Source organism: Pelmatolapia mariae, linkage group LG3_W (assembly GCF_036321145.2).
Source record: "Pelmatolapia mariae isolate MD_Pm_ZW linkage group LG3_W, Pm_UMD_F_2, whole genome shotgun sequence".
NCBI lineage: Eukaryota > Metazoa > Chordata > Actinopteri > Cichliformes > Cichlidae > Pelmatolapia > Pelmatolapia mariae.
Window position 1 is genome coordinate 67,850,531 of NC_086229.1, and position 19,009 is coordinate 67,869,539.

Genomic DNA, 19,009 nt, shown 5'->3' on the forward strand with positions numbered 1-19,009 from the left:
GCTTTTCTTCTTCCAGTGGTTATGTGAAAATATTTAGCTAATGTTAAGGCAAGGCAAGGCAAGTTTATTTATATAGCACAATTCAACAACAAGGTGATTCAAAGTGCTTTACAGAGACATTAAAAACAAAAACAAATAAAAAGCACGATTTAAAATTGATTAAGACAAGCAAACAAACAAACAAACAAACAAACAAACAAACAAAACAGTATTTAAAATCAAAAATCAAAACAGTAGATAAAATCAGAACAATAGATAAAATCAGAACAGTAGATAAAGTCAGTAGTTAAAATGTAAGTTTTGAAATTTAAGCTTAAAAGTGTGGATTTGGTGCTTTATTCAAAAGCAGCTGAGAACAGGTGAGTCTTCAACCTGGATTTAAATAAACTGAGTGTTTCAGCTGATCTGGTTCAGATATTGAGGAGGAATCCAAAATAACCACCACTGATCCGGCCGTGTGCAATTAGACGGCATTTTAATGAATACACGCAGCGTGGAGCCAACACTGTACAGATTCAGTGTTGAACTCCCTTACAATAGTCAGAACCCAATATTTATAGGGGTGAAACAGTACAGCCCCCCCCCTTCTGTTGCCAAGCAGATTCAGTAAAACATACGTCAGTCCAAAACCACAATGACTTTTGACATAGTTTAAAAAGAACATCGTCGCGTCTCCATCCAGGTGCCTTCCTGTTGTCCCCGGACGCTCGCCTTCGCTGTCGCTTGTCTCTGGAACATCCTGCACCTGCTTCTTCATCAAACAGTCACATATGCACGCACAATTTTTGCAGTTGCAAGCAAAACATAATTAACTTTTACCTATATAACTGAGTCTATCTACGATGTGTGTGTATGTGGGTGTATGTGTGTGTCAGCTTCTGCTTGCACTTAGACTCTGGTTTCAGTTTCGCTTCTGCAGAAGCATACTCTGCACAAGCCTGTGTCTCCTGTCAAGACCGTGTAGGCCTAAAGTTAGACCTTCTCTTCTATAAAATAATGTGGCCAGGAAGTACGTATTCAGATTATAAATTTAAATCTCAATAGGAGCAAGACCAGGTGAGCCATCAAATGCCATGATAATATAGCATGCAGTCATGTTACTAAATGATAGAACAATATTATACAACTGTAATAAGTTACGTGTGTCTCAAATAGATGAAACCCTGGTTAGCATGGTGATTGAGGATTTAAAAGATTTGTTAAATCGTTAAATCCTAGCTATGTTTTCTCCACTAAAAAGGCCATAAAAGCAGTGAAAATTTATTTTTTACAGAATAAAATGTGAACAGGCAGTGTGTAGCTGTCCATACCTCAATGTTACAAAAGCACGACCACTGTCCATAGTCCAACCACACCTCCCCTCACAGTAAATGATCATTTCCATTTTATGCATTTCCAAATAATCTTTTTCCATACTGCCAGTATAATTATAGACAGTATACTGCCATCACTACAATATACATGTTTTACACACTCCTTTTGTTGTTGACATTTACAGGCTGTGTGCAAAATGCCACACTCTTTAAATTCATGCCAACTAATATTTTTACGTCCAGTAGATGTCCTAATAGAGCAAATGAAGCTTCAAGACGCTTTGTGCTGGGGTGAACCAATTGGATGAAAAGCTTCAGTGCTTCATTAAGCTTCATCTGCCCATCACTATGCGAAAGGAATTGGCTGAAATGGTGAAAATGCTGTTACCTTACAGGGCTCTAGTGCGACCAATTTGGTTGCAAATGCGATCAAATTTTCAATGGTGCGACTAAAAATAAATCTTGGTCGTGAACTGTTCGAGTAACAAAACAAAAAAAATCTCTGCAACTCTCCATGTGGTCAACAAGAGACACACATTATGCCCCTATCGTGGACTAAACCAATCAGAGATAGTCAGGGGCGGGACCTCTCTGATTGGCCATGGTCAATTTGAAATGGAGATGGATAGAGAGAGTTGGGTATCTTGAATAAAGCGATATCGATTCATTAAATCCACAATCGACTTTTAAATATAACTGTGTTTTGCCAGAAACGCGAGATTCTCAGATTAAAGCTCACAAAACTATTTCAACAACCACCAAACAGCAAATGAGAGCAGGTACACGGATTCCACAAAAAGCCCTAAACACAGAGCGGACCCGACACATCAGAGTCAGCTTTGTCTTTCTCGGCTTTCTCACCCGATGCCACGTAGACGGAAACGCTGTCGGAGCTCACCGATTATGATTCGTCGGGTCCACTCTTGTGTTTATGTCTTTTTGCGCTAGATCCTGAGCTGCAGGTTTTGTCTCTCTCCAACCAAAATTCACTGAGCCATCAGCAAAAGAAGCAGCAAACTATGCTTCACATTTGATAAATGTCGTCATTAATTGCCTCTGACTTTTGCTGTTTTGAGATGTTTTATTGTGTTCCACCACGATAAAAATCTCACTTCATGCACATCTCACTCTCTCTCTCTCTCTCTCTCTCTGTACTTCAAGAACAGTTTCCCATCTCAAATCTCTGTTTTCTGCATTATTCATTTGTTTATTACCCACCAGTCTACCGTTGTTTACAGCGCTATTGGCTGCTGTCTTTTTCTTTTCTTTTGTTTCACTTAAATGACCTCAGACAAGAAAACCTAATTTCTGCTGTTGAATACTGAAGAAATTGAAACTTTTTACAATTATGCAAAATTACAGAATATTGCAGAATATTTTTAAGGTTATCTGCTATAAAAAGCCAGGCCAGAAAAATCTCCTTCATGTTTTTCTGTGTTTTATTCTCAGTTACTTTCACACGAAGGCATCTGCTGTGATGTTCATAATACTGATGAAGTCTCACATGTATCAGTACTGATAAATGATCAGAATTATAATATTTCTGACTGTCTGAGGCAAAATTGAACCGAATCAGGACTTTCAGAACCAGAATTGAATGGATTATAGAAATCAGTGATGATGCCCAGCCCTAGTGAGTAGCCTAGGCCCGACAGAAGTGGATGTAGCTGTGGGTAATAAGAAAAGAACTATTGATAACTTTTCTGTCAATTTAAGGCCTGATCTGTCTGAAATTCATAGCCAGTGCTCTGACACGGGCCATCAGTCTCTGAACACTGAAAAAGCACAGTGTATTGTGAGATTATTCTGTTATCATATGTTACCTTATATATGTAATCAAAGTAGTTGAATTATGATACTGCTGTAGATCATATTATACCCCTTAATATAGAGTGTGTGATCAGTATGTAGTTTTAGCTTGCATTATACTTCTGACTTAAAAGAGTGTGAAAATCATTAGATCGATTGGATTGACCTGTATTACTCGACACTGTTGAATGTGTTACACTGTTTCTTGACATTTCATACTGCTGAATCATGAAGAGAATGTTGTGTGCAGGAGACCTTGTGTCTAGGATAGGAGAGACAGACCACATTCCATACCCCCACCTTTACAGAGAGCAGAAAAACAAGGAGCCGAGGTCATAACTTAGGCGCCGGGTGAGAGAAAGAATGTGAATGTTTAGGCTTTTACGACTAGGTGGGGGCTACTAGAGGCTATAAAAGGCTGAGTAACCCGTCACCATTTTGAGACTTGCTGTGACCCTCTGCAGGCAGGTCTCCCCATCATGATGGTTCTTATGCTCTTAAGTGTTGAATTGTATGGAAATAAAGTATTGTTGATTGAGCATTTATACACCGAGTATTGTCCTTCCTTCAGCCCAAAGATTAAAAGAATTGGGAGATTTTAACAGTATCTAGAAAACACATTATATGCTGCAATAAATGCACTGCCCAAGTGTCCCCTCTCCCCACTGCCTTTCAACAGCAAACAGATAGTAAGAGGAGGCCAAAATGATGATTAAGGTTAACATTTTCTACAATATTGCACAAGCATTTTAATTAGAAGATTGTTAGTTAATCACTTAGAAATGAATATTGCCTGTATGGACTGCAACCCCCCCCCCCCCCCCCCCCAAAAAAAAACAAAACAAAACCAAACAAGGATTCGTTCTGCAATGTTTGGTCTCCTATGCTTACCTGTTTGCCGCATAATTTGTCCCAGCTGTTGAGAGGGGCTGGTTGTCTTCAAGGTGCTTCCAGGTAATTAAGTAGTGGTGTGTGGATCAATACTGAAATATCAATCTTTCCAATATTAGTGATTTATGTCCATTGTCATATAAAAATATCAATATTTTAGTAATTTGGGGTAAATTTGTAGTTTTTCATTAACAGGAACACAGTGAAAAGAAGATACAGGGTGGGCCATTTATATGGATACACCGTAATAAAATGGGAATGGTTGGTGGTATTAAAGTCCTGTTTGTGCCACATTAGTATATGTAAGGGGGCAAACTCGTAAAGATGGGTGGTGACCATGGTGGTCATTTAGAAGTCAGACATCTTGGATACAACTTTTGTTTTTTCAATAGGAAGAGGGCCATGTGACACATCAAACTTATTGGTAATGTCACAAGAAAAACAATGGTGTGCTTGGTTTCAATGTAATGTTATTCTTTCATGAGTTATTTACAAGTTACTGAACACTTATAAAATGTGTCCAATGTGCTGCCCATTGTGTTGGATTGTCAATGCAACCCTCTTTTCCCACTCTTCACACACTGATAGCAACACCGTAGAAGAAATACCAGCACAGGCATCTTGCGTCCACATTTTGGCAAATCCAACACTGAACCAGTTTCACTAAACTTAGCAAGCAGTTTGCCAACTGTAGCATGGGAGATGGGTGGTCTCATAGGATGTCTTGCACTGAAATCTGCTGCAATGACCCGGTTATTGCGTTCACCAGATATCAACACAATTTCGATCCTCTCCTCATGTGTTAACCTCTTCGACATGTCAATGGCTGTGAACAAAGAGAAACATGTATGAACATAATGCTAACAATTAAACATATTTCAAATGCACAGTATGTAAAGATGAAAAAACAATATTTACAGTTGTTCACACAGGATCAACCCGAGTGACCTTTTCCTGGACGGTAACAACTTTAATAGATTACAGCAGTGGCGGCTGGCCCATAGGGGGCGCTCGGGCTCCGCCCCCCCAAATGTGGAGGAGTAAAAATATATATTTTTAAAAAATTCATCAATGATAGTTTTACTATGTGTGTGCCCATATACAGCCAGGCGTATTTTAACATTTTCACCAGCTGACTCATTAAAGTTCAACCAACAAACGGTGTTTTTCTTCTTCTGGGGCGCTCGTCAAAGCGCCCTTGATATGCAGCGAAATAGCCTATCATTAAATGGTTGCCAGGGGAAAATAATAAATATTTGACCTATCAGCGTCGCTGAATTAAATGGTTTGGGGGCGCTTAAAATTGCGCCCCTGCAGAAAACGCGCAAAGATTTGCTGTTCTAGAATTTTACCTCAGTCAGTAGCCTAAGTGAGCTATAAGGTCAGAGAGAGACGATGGCAGCGGTATTGTTAACGGTTGAGGCACAGCCTCCCCCAAATTCGGTTAGATCGCTTCTAACCTACCCTTTTGCCAGAAGGACAATGGCAGAAAAACTGCAAGTTAAAGAGTTGGGACCTGACAAGCCCGAAATTCAACTAACCCAGGCAACGAAGGAGAAGTCAAAAGCATACAACAGGACTTTTTGTCGGAGTTGGTTCCAGCGCAAGTCGTGGCTGACAGGCTGTGGAACAGCTAATGCACTTTTTTGTTTCCCGTGCATACTGTTCAAAAGTGACAAGTGTGATTTGACGTGGACACAATCTGGACAAACCGACTTAAAGCACCTCTCCGAACGAATCAAGAAACATGAAAGCTCACGAGTTCATATGGACAACAGTGTAAAGCTAGCTGTGCTAGGGAAAACTAGCATAGCGGCGCAGCTAGATGATGGACATCGGATTGCTTTAAGAAGGCACAACGAAGAGGTAGATAAAAACCGTCATATTTTATCTAAAATCATCGATTGTATTAAGTTTTGTGGTGCTTTTGAGCTAGCAATGCGGGGACATGATGAAAGTGATTCCTCAGACAATCCAGGGATTTTTAGAGGTTTAGTCGACTTGATGGCATCAATTGATCACGACTTGAGGCAACACCTTGAAAATGCTACTGTATTTAAAGGCACCTCGAAAACAGTCCAGAACGAGATCCTGGATTGCATGTTGGCAGTTCTGAGAGAAAGGATCGTGGAAGAAGTAAAGGCAGCGAAGTTTTTAGCCATTCAAGCTGATGAAACCACTGACATTTCTACACACTGTCAGTTAGTCATGGTGCTAAGATACATTGACCAACGAAACCGTATTCAAGAGCGTTTTTTTGAATTCATCAAGCTACCCAATGCTTGTGCAGATGCAATAGCCAGTGCCTTATCGGAGAGGCTGCGCTTCATCCTCCCCCAGGGACAAGAGAGAAAGTTGATCGCCCAGGCCTACGATGGGGCCGCTGTAATGAGGGGTACCACTGGAGGAGTGCAGCGTAAGATACAGGACATTCATGCTAACGCTCACTACGTACATTGTTATGCCCATCAGTTAAACCTGGTAATGCAACAAGCAACCTCCCACATCCCTCAAATCAGTCACTTTTTTTCCGACATAGCAGGATTCGCTTCTTTTTTTACTAAATCGAGCAAGAGGACTGCAGTGCTTGACGAGGTGGTGGCGCACAGACTTCCAAGTGCATCGGCAACCCGTTGGAACTTCAACAGTCGTGCTGTGAATACAGTGTATGAACATAAAGACGATCTGGTGAGGTGTTTTCAGACCATCCGTAACAGTGAAGGATTTGATGCCCCTACAAAGAGAGATGCCGGTGGTTTCGTGAGAATGCTGGAAGACGAAGCTTTCTGGTTTTTCCTGGCCTTGTTTCACAAGATAATGCCACATGTAGACATGCTGTATAACCACCTACAGAAGAGAAACATCGATTCTGTCACCATCGCAGGGATCACCCAGACATTCATCAGCCGCATGCAGGCTATCAGGTAGGCATAAAAGCATAAATATGTAACCTAGAATAAATGTTAATTATCTATGCATAGATTCTATCAAATTCTCTGCATATATTCTGTGTTCTGTGACTTAAATGTTTAATGGAATTCAGATAATTTTGATTTATATCAGCCTTTGAAGTAATTTTATGAAAAATATTTGATTAAGTATATTTGATGAAGTATATTCCCAGTAATGATTTGATGTAGCCTATACCATAGGCTATTTCCTGAAATTATGGCCAGGGCCTTTATTTACTTGCACTGGTTTTCCCCCAGCCATTAAACCAGGTCCGGTTATTAATTAAATCCGGTAATTCCCGGTAATTAGAACACAACCTTTGTTTGGTTTGTGTTTGGTTAATATATCCCTATTCAGTTTTCAGAAGCCATTAATGAAACTTATGTATTGGATCAGGGAGGCACTTCCTAATCTGGTTGTGGATGAGGAGTACAGGGGACCTGTTCAAGACCCACCCACAAAGAGACGGAGAACATTGGGGGAAGACAGGCAACACCATTTGGCACTGGAGGTAAGCACTAGCTGCTTGGTCTGATTTAAATCGGATCATCAGATAAAATCTAATGACGATGCTGTCAGATGTCATTTGATATAGTGGTCATGACTGTTTTGTTTTGTTATGGACAGATTTTTTTTTTCAGAATAATGATTAACATGAGACATGTGCCAAAGTCTTACCACTGAATCTAACTCTTACCAATTATATATTATTGGATAGGTGTGCGACACCATTATGAGCCATGCCAAGGAGAGGTTTTCTTTCACCAAGCACCTTGTCAGCGCCACTCTGTTGCAAGGAGACTTGTTCCAACAACACAGCAAAAATTTTCCAGATGCAGCACTACAAACCACAGTGGAAGCCTATCCCTCATTGGACAAAGCCAGACTTAAAACAGAACTGTCCCTGATCTACGACAACGAGGAGTTTCAGAGTTGTAGTGGTGCGCTGGCGCTCTATCAGGTTCTGATGGAAAACAACCTTCAAGACACATTCACCGAAACTGTAAGTCTTCTTAACATCCTCATCACCACACCAATGACAACATCAGAATCGGAGAGGTGTTTCTCTACTTTAAAGAGGATAAAAACTTTCCTGAGAAACAATATGGCTCAGGATCGGCTCAACGCTCTGGCTATGCTGTCCATAGAGAAAAAACTCACACAAGAACTTCCTGATTTCAACACCAGGGTCATCGAGAAATTTGCCACTCAGAAAGACAGACGAGCAAAGTTCTTGTACAAATAAGAACCCTTAACCATATTTACTCTCTTTCTCCATCCCTCTCTCTTTCTCTCTTTAGCCCACCCCCCCAATCAGTTTACAGTTGTTGTTTTCAATAGTTATTTTTCATTCATTCAAAAAAAAAAAAAAAATCTGTTCATGTTCATTTTTACAAATCTATACAAATGGCCAGAATATGGTTGTTCATTTTAAATTTAAATTAAAATTGTGTTGTTTGATGTACTCATTAAATGGGTCATTTTAGTCGATATCATAAAAATTGCCCCCCCTGAGATTTTTTTCAGGAGCCGCCACTGGATTACAGGAAGTCTCTAGCAGTGTTGCTGAATCTGCCAGAGCAAGATCAGACATGGATGGGGTGCAACTGAGACCTGCAGTCTTTTCTGGTTGGCGAGTGGAGAATCACACAGGGTGGTCTGCAAAGAGAGCTTTAGGATGCTTCCTCCCACTGTCCACTGCATCGTCCATCCACATTGTTTGGTGACTTGGACATGGAGCGGCTCTACTCCCGCATGGCGATATACTTCCTCACTGGTAACGCGATCCTGATATGTGATTGTGAGCAGTCGTCGAAGACAACGTTGTTGGAAGATGTCGAGATGGCGGTTGATCTTTGCAATCAATTTCCAAGTCTCCGCTGCATACAGTGCCGTCGGTATAACAATGGTTTTCAGGAGCCGCAACTTGGTTGATAAAGTGCAACCCAGGTACATGAACCTGTCCACCTCTTCTAGCTGTTGCTGCTGATTCACAGTAACCACTGTGTTTGATGGTTTGAACCAACTCGCATAATCTTCGATTTCTCACCGCTGATCCTGAGTCCTATTGGTGTTGTTTCACTTTCCAAAGATGAGGTTGTTTTCTGAAGAGCCCGGAGTGTTGGCGCAAGTAAGGCTATATCATCCGCAAAGTCAAAATCTGTGAACTGCTGCAGGGGATCACGTCCGGCAACACCCATCGTGTCCGGTCCAATTGCTCGGTGCGTGATATGGTCAGTGGCGATGTTAAAGAGGAATGGCGATAGGACGCAGCCTTGTCGCACACCAGTATCGATGTTAAAATATTCCGTGATGCCATTGTCTGTTCGGACGCAACAACTAGAGAATAAAGTTCACGCATAGCCTTTGCTGGAATTCGAGGCTCTGCTCAATAATTGATCTCAGCGTGAATATTTGTTCAATGCAGGACCTTCCACTTCTGAAACCCACCTGCTCCTTGCATAGCCGTTCATTCACTGTTCTCAATAGTCTCAAGTAATACCTTTCCGAACACCTTTCCTGGGATGGAGAGGAGGGTGATGCCACGCCAATTATTGCAGTTTGACAGATCACCCTTCTTTGGGAGTTTCACGATGGTAGCTCTCGTCCAGTCGAAGGGTACTTTGCCTCTTTCCCAGTTCCGCGGTGATTTCGTCATCGCCGGCTGCCTTTCCACTCCTGAGAGACTTAATCGCTGCCTTTGTGTCATCCATAGTGAAGGGGCCAGTGCCCAAAACGAGTTCATCATTTTTGGCTAAGTCCAACAAGGGCGTGTCTGGGGCGGGTTGATTCAGGAAGTTTGATAAAGTGCTTTGTACAAAAAACAAAAAAACAACAACAACAAAAGATTAGATTCTATAAGTTTCAAAGATATTTAGTTTATATATTTTATATGATACAGTACATGTCAGAATCAGAATACTTTATTGATCCAGTTTGGATTCGGGAGACAGACACTATCTCTACTTTTTAAGATTAGGCTTAAAACTTTCCTTTTTGCTAAAGCATATAGTTAGGGCTGGACCAGGTGACCCTGAATCCTCCCGTAGTTATGCTGCAATAGACGTAGGCTGCCGGGGATTCCCATGATGCATTGAGTTTTTCCTTTCCAGTCACCTTTCTCACTCACTATGTGTTAATAGACCTCTCTGCATCGAATCATGTCTGTTATTAATCTCCGTCTCTCTTCCACAGCATGTCTTTAACCTGTTTTCCTTCTCTCACCCCAACCGGTCGCAGCAGATGGCCGCCCCTCCCTGAGCCTGGTTCTGCCGGAGGTTTCTTCCTGTTAAAAGGGAGTTCTTCCTTCCCACTGTCGCCAAAGTGCTTGCTCATAGGGGGTCATATGATTGTTGGGTTCTTCTCTGTACCTATGAAGCGCCTTGAGGCGACTTTTGTTGTGATTTGGCACTATATAAATAAAATTGAATTTAATTTAATTGAACTTTATTGTTACAGTTTGATACTGATGATTTCTTGTGAACACTCCTTTAGTTTGAACCCAGTGACAGTATGAAGTTATGTTTGTTTTTCAAAAAATAGAATTGGACTGAAAGATTTATTGCTTTACTTTCTATTCAGGTTTTAACTCGTTTTTAAAACGTAACTTAGTATCTATGGTAAGTAACTAAATACTTTTGAAAATAAGTAATCAGTAAAGTAACAGGATTACTTTTTTGGGGAAGTAATCTGCAATAATCAGTAATCAGAGGCTAAACCCTCTGCAGATCCGAAGCATTACAAGCATATCCTTATGTTGTAATTCCACTTGCTCCTCCCCTACTGAACCGTCACTTGATCTATTTTAATACTACATGTCTGCCCTATAGCTGCAAAAACATCTTCAGCCTCCCACGTCTTACATAGTTTTGATCAAACCAACTCTGAAGTGCACTCTGCCTAGTTTTACTTCCTGTTGGTAAAGAATAAATATATATATTCTTAGTGCTTATTTTCTGTTTATATTGTTTTATATAGGCCAGTGTAGTAAAAACGCCACTTTGAATTATAATGTGTGCTAAGGTCATAAAGTACTGTGTAAGACAGGTAACTGCAGAAGGAGATGCTTTGTGCAGACCTGCAAAAGAGGAGGCTAAAGACAGAAAGCGGAACTAGACAGTTGTTTTGATCGAAACTGTGTGTGTGAGACGTATAACAGAACTATATCATCTGGCTTAATGCTTCAAATCTGCAGAGGGTTTAGCCTGTGCACATCCCTTTCCAGAAAGTAATGCTTGAATAAAATACTTATAAAGTGTTGACCACACTGAGTTGTGTTTTCTCTGTCATGTAAAGGAATAAAAGAATCGGGATTAATACTGTCTACAGCCTGCTCTGCACAAAACATCTCATTTGCTCAGCGATCTATGACCTCTCACCCACTTTATGACTCTTCTAGTATACTGGCCAAACTAAGACTATCTATCTATATATCCATCTCTCTCTCTCTCTCTCTCTCTGTGTATATGTATATACGTATATACGTGTATATACGTATATACTTGTATGTGTACAGACGTGGTGGACCTAAATCTTCACCACCACGTCTGTACACATACAAGCGGAAGGGGAGCGCTCAGAGCACAGAAGCTAAGCTGGCTTTGAACACGCCATTTATTTTCATGAGAAAACATGGCCAGAATCACAAATACAAACTAAAATCCCCACTATACAATAAAAATAGTGTTCGCAACCCGCTAAAAACCCTGCCGGCAGAAATAACTATACACTAAAAAAAACAAAGCTAAACGAATGTTTCTCATATAATAACCCCCCCCCCCCCCCAAGTCCTATATTCCCACAGTCCAGCCACACGCGGGCAAATGTTCCTTAGCTGAAAGAGACAGGAGAGGAACTCCTCCTCCGGGATGGGAATCTCGCCAGCAGAGGACCAGGGAGGAGGCTCCTATCTCCACCTGACGGCGCGCGACCATGCAGTCCAGCCACTCTCCACACCCGCACACGGCCTCCCTCGTAGCATCGCTCTGAAACAACAGACACGGGCCAGCAACGTTGTCGGCGCAGCCGCTGTTACCCTCCCCCAGCAAAGCTACGCCTAGCGCCCAACAGTGGGAAAGCGATACTCACAGATGCAGGCATAGACGTACTCCTGCCCTGTGGATTTCACGCGCCGCCTCCCACTGTTGCTATTCTATCCATCGGGACTGCATCGCCGGGTTATGCTGGCCGATCGCCGAATGTCTCGTGGCGCCCCACAGTCAGACCGCAGGTCCATCTTATGCTGGCTTATACACGTTTTGTTTCCTGCTCCTCACTTTTCGTGTGTCTCTCCTCTTGTCTCCGCGCTCACTATCCCCCTTAAGTCAGTTTGGCGGCTCATAGGCCACCTCGGGCAACACCCCCACCTCACAGGTGCCTACAATTGTCCACTTAATCCACAGTGGAATAAAAAGAATATTGTGCAACAACACTAAACACACAATATAAATATGGGGATAAAACCATGCAATAGGAATATCAATAAACAAACATGCCATATCACTATCACAATAAAATCATGCAAATAAAATCGACACTATGTATCAACACACAGTCTGATCCAAAACAAAATGTAAAAAAACAATTTTCCACTGTGTGACATATATAAATGTGTGTAGTTTAATATGTATACATATATAGTTCCTCTTTTCTGTGTCTGATTTATTAATATGCCTATGCACTAAATTTTCCTGTGCAGCTTGCAATAACTTCCCCTTTCTGAGGTCTGTTGCCAGGGCACCCAGTCACCCTTCGTCTGAACTTAGTTTCACTCTGTCTGCTCCTAATATACTACAAAAACATGAAGTTCCCGTCTGTCTGTGACCTGATCAAGTCTAGGCCTCTCATAAAACAATATAATCCGCAAATAAGCATAAAAAAAATTATATATATTAAATACATGACAGTTCACCCCTTTTTTGTGTTTCCCCAAGAAACACAACATAATTTCATGATTTATCCCATTAAGTTTTACTTTCATGTGACAATAATAGCTAAAATATAACAAAGATCAAGCTCGTAGACAGCACCTCACGTTTGCCCCGGGCTGTGAACCATCCTCCGTTAAGTATTACCCCCCTTTTAAGTAAACTCCCAGTTTAAGCCCACTTCTGACTTCCCTCCCTGCTCACGGTAGAAGCCAAACAGATATAATTAGCTTTTTCTGGTAAAAAAAAAAAAAAAAAAATTCCTACATTACTTCTGTCACTCCTTGGGAACGGCCTCTATAAAGTTAACCTGTTTCCTCTTTAACAATTTTTTGGGCAATTTACATACCATAGAAATCTTGCAAACTACTCCTAAAGTCCCTATCGTTACTCTTTATTATTTTTATGATCACATTTAACCTTAACAAGCTTTTAATCTCCTAAACAACAAATTTTCTGGTTCTCTGTGCTTCTTTTTTGGGTCCCCCTTTCTCTGGTTGGTTCCGTTCGGTCTGGGGCTTCCTCAATTCTCGCCAACCCCTGTGGTCGCTGTTGTCCTAAAATCTTCTCCTGTAAAGGATAGAAAACAAAATGCCTCTCTCTGCTACACCTCAATAATCTACTGTGTTCATCTATTGTCCCCTAATTATTCAAAGTCCATTCAAAATATCATGTTCTGGGCTCTATCCTTTATATTAACTTTATTTAATCTTTACTTAATCTTAACGTTCTTTATGTGTGTGAGCACCACTTTTATTTTAGTAAACACACCCAGGGTAAGATATACACCATCACCATATCAGCATAAATCTCTGCTAGAAAGCACACTCCAAAATTTTGTCTATCAGGATTTATGCCCCTTCTTACTTCAAACAGCTACATAACATGCAAAAATTACAGTTAATGACAGTTAGACAAGTTTCCGTTATCTGCAACATTTTTGTTTCAACCGTCTCACCCCCCACACGTTTCCTGTTGACTTATTCATGGCATGCTTATCTTTAACACCTTCCGCATCACCAGTTGCTAAGCAAAGACAAAGCAAAATGTGTTCCACCTTTACCCTAGAAAATAATTCTATGTGATGTATGTGTATGTAAGCATGTTATGCATTCCTTCACTACACTCCACGGCATCCCTGCAATATATCAATTCAGACAGTCACGCTGAACGAAGCTTATGACCTTCTTAGGGCTGAGTGCTTAACAACTCGTTATGAGCACAATTGCAATGTGTGTATGAAAAATGATTATAAAATCTTATTCTGCTAAAATACATCCAACCCAAGTTAGAGATTTTCACTTATGCACAAGTTTTACCGTACCTAAATGATCAAACACCCAACAAGTCATAAAATGATAAAAAAAAAAACCCTTTTTGACACCTCTTGTGTGTCACAAACAGAAGATGCTTCACCAGAGCTTAGGAAAGTTATGTTAAATCTTTTAAACTCATGGCTCCATTCAGAGCTGCCTAGAAACAAAACCTATTGTTAACATAATTTTTAAAACTCAATTTTCCCACTTGTAATGCAAACTGGGTTATAACAAAACTTAAGACGGAACAGTTGTCAGTAGGGATGGGTACCGGTGTCCGGTGCCATGATGGCACCGGTTCTGACATAAACGGTAGTAACCAGACTGAAAAGCAGCGCACATTTCGGTGCTTTTTTTTTTTTTTTTGAGAGTCATGAGAGGTTTTAGGACAAAGTTGGTGTTTTTTCCATTGTTTAAGCACTGCTTCCAGCCAAGAGTGATACCATATATGCCCTATAACTGAAGAAAAGGCTTACATTGTTATCTTTTTACAAAAAAAACAGCTAAACATGAAAGTTTTTTGGACCAATTTTGTGTTCTCCATTCTTTAAGCACCGGTTCGAGCACCGTTTAAGCACCGGCACCGTTTCAAAAGTACCGGTTTGGCACCGGTATCGGATAAAACCTAAACGATACCCATCCCTAGTTGTCAGTCATGTTCTTCATACAAAATTTCCTTATTTTGATTTCATTTTGCTTTTGCTGGCATTTTTCCCACAATATAATGTAGTACCATAATCTAAACCCAGTCAATAAAACAGAATTTTCTTAAAGCAAACATCAGCAACCCAAAAACAGCAGCCAAAAGATTTAGTCTGCAGCTCCACACACATGTGAAACTGCACCCTTCCCCTATTGTGCTCTCCTCCATGGACATGTCCAAGTTTAATAAAACTTCCTCTATTAAAATAAGAAAACAACCCAAACCTAACTGTCAGAATCAACCCATCACTCAAACAACAACCCCAAAGATCTTAAACACAGAAAAATTTTGCTTATTAATCTATCGATATGTTATTGGGATTAGAACTTCAGGGCCACAGAGGTTTTGCCTTGGTTTAATTAATACTTACATAGTCTGAAATCAGACTTAAAATCTCTCCCTCTGTTCATTTTCCCCACATCATATCTCAGTGGTTGGCCTCAGATTCCACAGCGTCCTGAGAATCCGAGGTCAAAATTTTGTTAAAAGCCTCACAGTTTGCACACAGTAATGTTCCCCTTTAAGCACTTTAACATACTTACATTTAGCATAAGATATAAACCTGTTATAACAATGTGTCATCACTAAATTATATATTTCTTGTCCAAATCTGCACTTCTGAACAGAGCTGACCACCTTATTTAATTATCCTGTTATTTTTCCATTATGTCTTTCACCAAGTAATTCTCCCCAGTCTCTGCTATGTTTCCACCATTGAAAGCCTCTGACACACAACCACACAGGAAGCTTCTTTGTCACAACTCATTTCAGCTAATTTGCATACTGAGTCATATCTCAAGAAATTACCGTGACAATAAAAAGGCATATTTAAATCTCAACACATTATTAAATTATTTTATTTTCTTCCTAGGATAATCACTTGTTTTGCTCAATAGACACTAGAGCTAAATTAGTCAAATAAATCCCCTCAGCCGCACAAGAATCTGGGTCATTGGCATCAAGTATGAAATTCATTTTTTGTATTCTTGAATGGCCAAGAAAGACACACGGCTCAAAGTGGTCAAACTCAAAAAATGATCTTTAATTTTACATATTCCGGAGTATGGAGACCTGAACCGAAAGCCCAGGTCTAAAGCACAAAAAGGAAGCCTAGTTATTTATACTTCCTCTCCACGTCACACCAAACTTTAAGTTTCGATCAAACACTCTGCTTAGTTTCACTTTCTGCCTGCAAAAGCATGCTCTGCAAAAACATGTAATTTCCTGTCAGTCCTTTCAGCACAGCCTGTAGTAAGAGTTGGACCTCTCTTATATAAAGCAATATAATCAGCATATAAGCATTTAAGATTATAAATAAATTAAATCTCAACACAATATGAGAAACATAGACATGAAACACATGACGGACAAGGGGAATCTACTAAACAAATGAACTTAGAAAACCTAATGAACTTAAACATAAACCATAAACATCAAAAATAAACAAAACTTAAAACGCTGGGTTAAAAGAACCAAGGATCGTGACACGTTCCATCATACAGAAAGCAGAAGTAGAAGCCTATAATGTCACACAGCACACGGTGTCTATTATTGTGTAGACAATTAAAAATAAAAGCTTAATAAAGACGCTTAATTTCTCCAGAAATATGCAGGTGGAGTGATCTTTATCAAAAGTAGAAGTTACATCTGTCAGGTTGACCCAGTGCTTTCAGTTTTGTTCATGTTCAGTTTATTTTGCCACTTCCTGTTTCCTGTTTCAGCCTGTGTATCGTTAGTGCAATTATGTTCAGCTGTTCACTCACTGGTCTCTCATTATCATCCTCATCAGTCTGTGTATTTAAGTCCTCAGTTTCCTCCAGTTCTTTGTCGTGTCATTGATGTTGTTCGTGTCGCGTGTTCAGTTCAATCAGCCAGTTAGTCTACCAGTCCATTAAATTCAGCCAGCCATCCTGTCATCTTTTGTCTCCGTTTCCAATAAACCTCCTCATTCTGCACCAAGAGTCCTGCGTGTGGGTCATCTCTTCCTTGCCTCCGCACACGACCCCTGACAACATCATTGTACACAAGAACTTTAAAAAACTATTGTGTGTGAGGCTGTGTAAGTAAAGCGTGCCCTTCTCACCACGTGTAACAAACCATCTGTTGGGGGTTGTGGATTTGACACCTTAGCATTGTGAAAGTGGGGAAACAAGATACTGGCTGAGCATAAGATTTCTGCTTACAATTTATAATCTCAGTTCTAAATGAAATTAAGATTTTTTTTGTAAGTATGGCTAATGTATTATTTGACTTCTAAGGCATACACACAGAAGAACAACAACACAGAGAAGAAGAAGATTGGGTAGTTTTACAACGCATCATAAAAAACACAATCATTCATCTTCCAACTGTATCTTTCTGTTCTGACTTTAGAGTCCTTGTTGTTTACTGAGCCATACTTTGGGAATCATACTGGGAAGAAAAGGGTAAGGTTTGATAGACTAAACCATTACACACAAAACTTGAAAAACCTAGAGAGTAGGGATGGGTACCGGTGTTCATCTGGACGTATCTGGAGGTTTACCAGGATTTATACATCGGGGAAACCAAACAACCTCTATCGAAGCGGATGGCACAACACAGAAGAGCTACCTCATCAGGCCAGGACTCTGCAGTCTATTTACACCTACAGGCCAGGGGACACTCTTTCAATGATGAGGATGTACACATCCTGGACAGGGAGGAACGCTGGTTTGAGCGCGGAGTCAAGGAGGCCATTTACGTGAAGAGGGAAAGACCATCTCTGAATCGAGGAGGGGGCCTAAGGGTACATCTTTCGCCATCTTACAATGCTGTGATTGCAGCCATTCCCCAACTCTCTGTGAATGGTACTCATGGCTAGGGATGGGTACCGGTGTCCGATGCCATGATGGCACCGGTTCTGACATAAACGGTAGTAACCAGACCGAAAAGCAGCGCACATTTCGGTGCTTTATTTCAGTACTTTTTTTTCCTGAGCCAATTCTAGCCAATCATTTTACGTTTCCGAGGATAGTAGGCGGGCCCAGGTATGTACATTCTTTTAGAGCAGAGCTACAGATTAAAAATGATCAAGGCAAAGCGGTCAAAGTTTGGCTGTACTTCACAGCAAAAGATGCAAACTCATCTGCCTGCAACAAGTGCTTTAAGGTGATACTGTCAAAGGAGGTAACACCTTGAATCCGATGAAACACCTGGCGACGCATAGCGGTTTTTTTTAAAGCCGAGAAATGCGCCGTGTTTGATAGCTTGCTGCGAGACCTCACACCGAGCACATCTACTGCGGGTGTGGTGCCTGTTATCGGACCTGGAGTTAGCAACATCCCCCAAGAACCCGAAGAGGAGAGTCCTGGCCCCTAGCCCTGCCAGTGTAGCAGAAATGATGGCGGATGATGATGGCAGCAGCAGCCGTTCTTCTCTGCGTGAGTAGCTTAATGCTGTTCGTGTGTAATTTACGTTGAGTAGGCTAACCACGTTATTACATTAATGGTGAACTAGCAAACACAGTCGTAGTTTGATGGCAGATACTCCCTTCACCCTGGCCAAAAAGGCTAAAATGACCAAAGAAAAAGTGGAAAACAGTTAAACAAGAGAGGTTTTTGGACAAAGTTGGTGTTTTTTCCATTGATTAAGCACTCCTTCCAGCCAAGAGTAATACCATATATGCCCTATAGCTGCAGAAAAGGCTAACATTATTATCTTTTTACAAAAAAGCAGCTGAACATTAGAGGTTTTTGGACCAATTTTGTGTTCTCCATTCTTTAAGCACCGGTTTGAGCACCGTTTCAGCACCGACACCCTTTCAAAAGTACCGGTTTGGCACCGGTATCGGATAAAACCTAAACGATACCCATCCCTACTAGAGAGTGTGTGAGACAGCTAACTGTGTCATTCGCACAACACAATGCAGAGAACTAATGGCAATCAGAGTTTAAGGCCAGACCGGCTACATATGGAACAAATCTCCTTCAACATTCACAATGACCAAAGTGAGGACTACAGACATTTCTCTCAGTTGATTGTGTTTAGGGAAAAAGCAGCTAAATACACTGAGATTGCTCCACATTGTTAGTGAGTTAACTCTGGATATCTGTTGGTTTTGTCAAACTTGGAGTGAAC

The 19,009-nt window shown here is 40.8% G+C and overlaps 2 protein-coding genes across 3 annotated transcripts in view; both read left to right on the forward strand.

The window, feature by feature from the left end:
- Positions 1-19,009, forward strand: part of LOC134624754 (zinc finger protein 234-like) — a 196,269-nt gene that overhangs the window by 102,158 nt on the left and 75,102 nt on the right. The gene's annotated exons all lie outside the window — the stretch shown is intronic.
- Positions 6,820-8,377, forward strand: LOC134618074 (uncharacterized). Its single transcript, XM_063463305.1, has 3 exons — positions 6,820-6,937; positions 7,362-7,476; positions 7,684-8,377. Exons 1-3 carry the CDS (start codon positions 6,831-6,833, stop codon positions 8,209-8,211), a joined length of 750 nt encoding a protein of 249 aa, XP_063319375.1. The 5' UTR covers positions 6,820-6,830; the 3' UTR covers positions 8,212-8,377.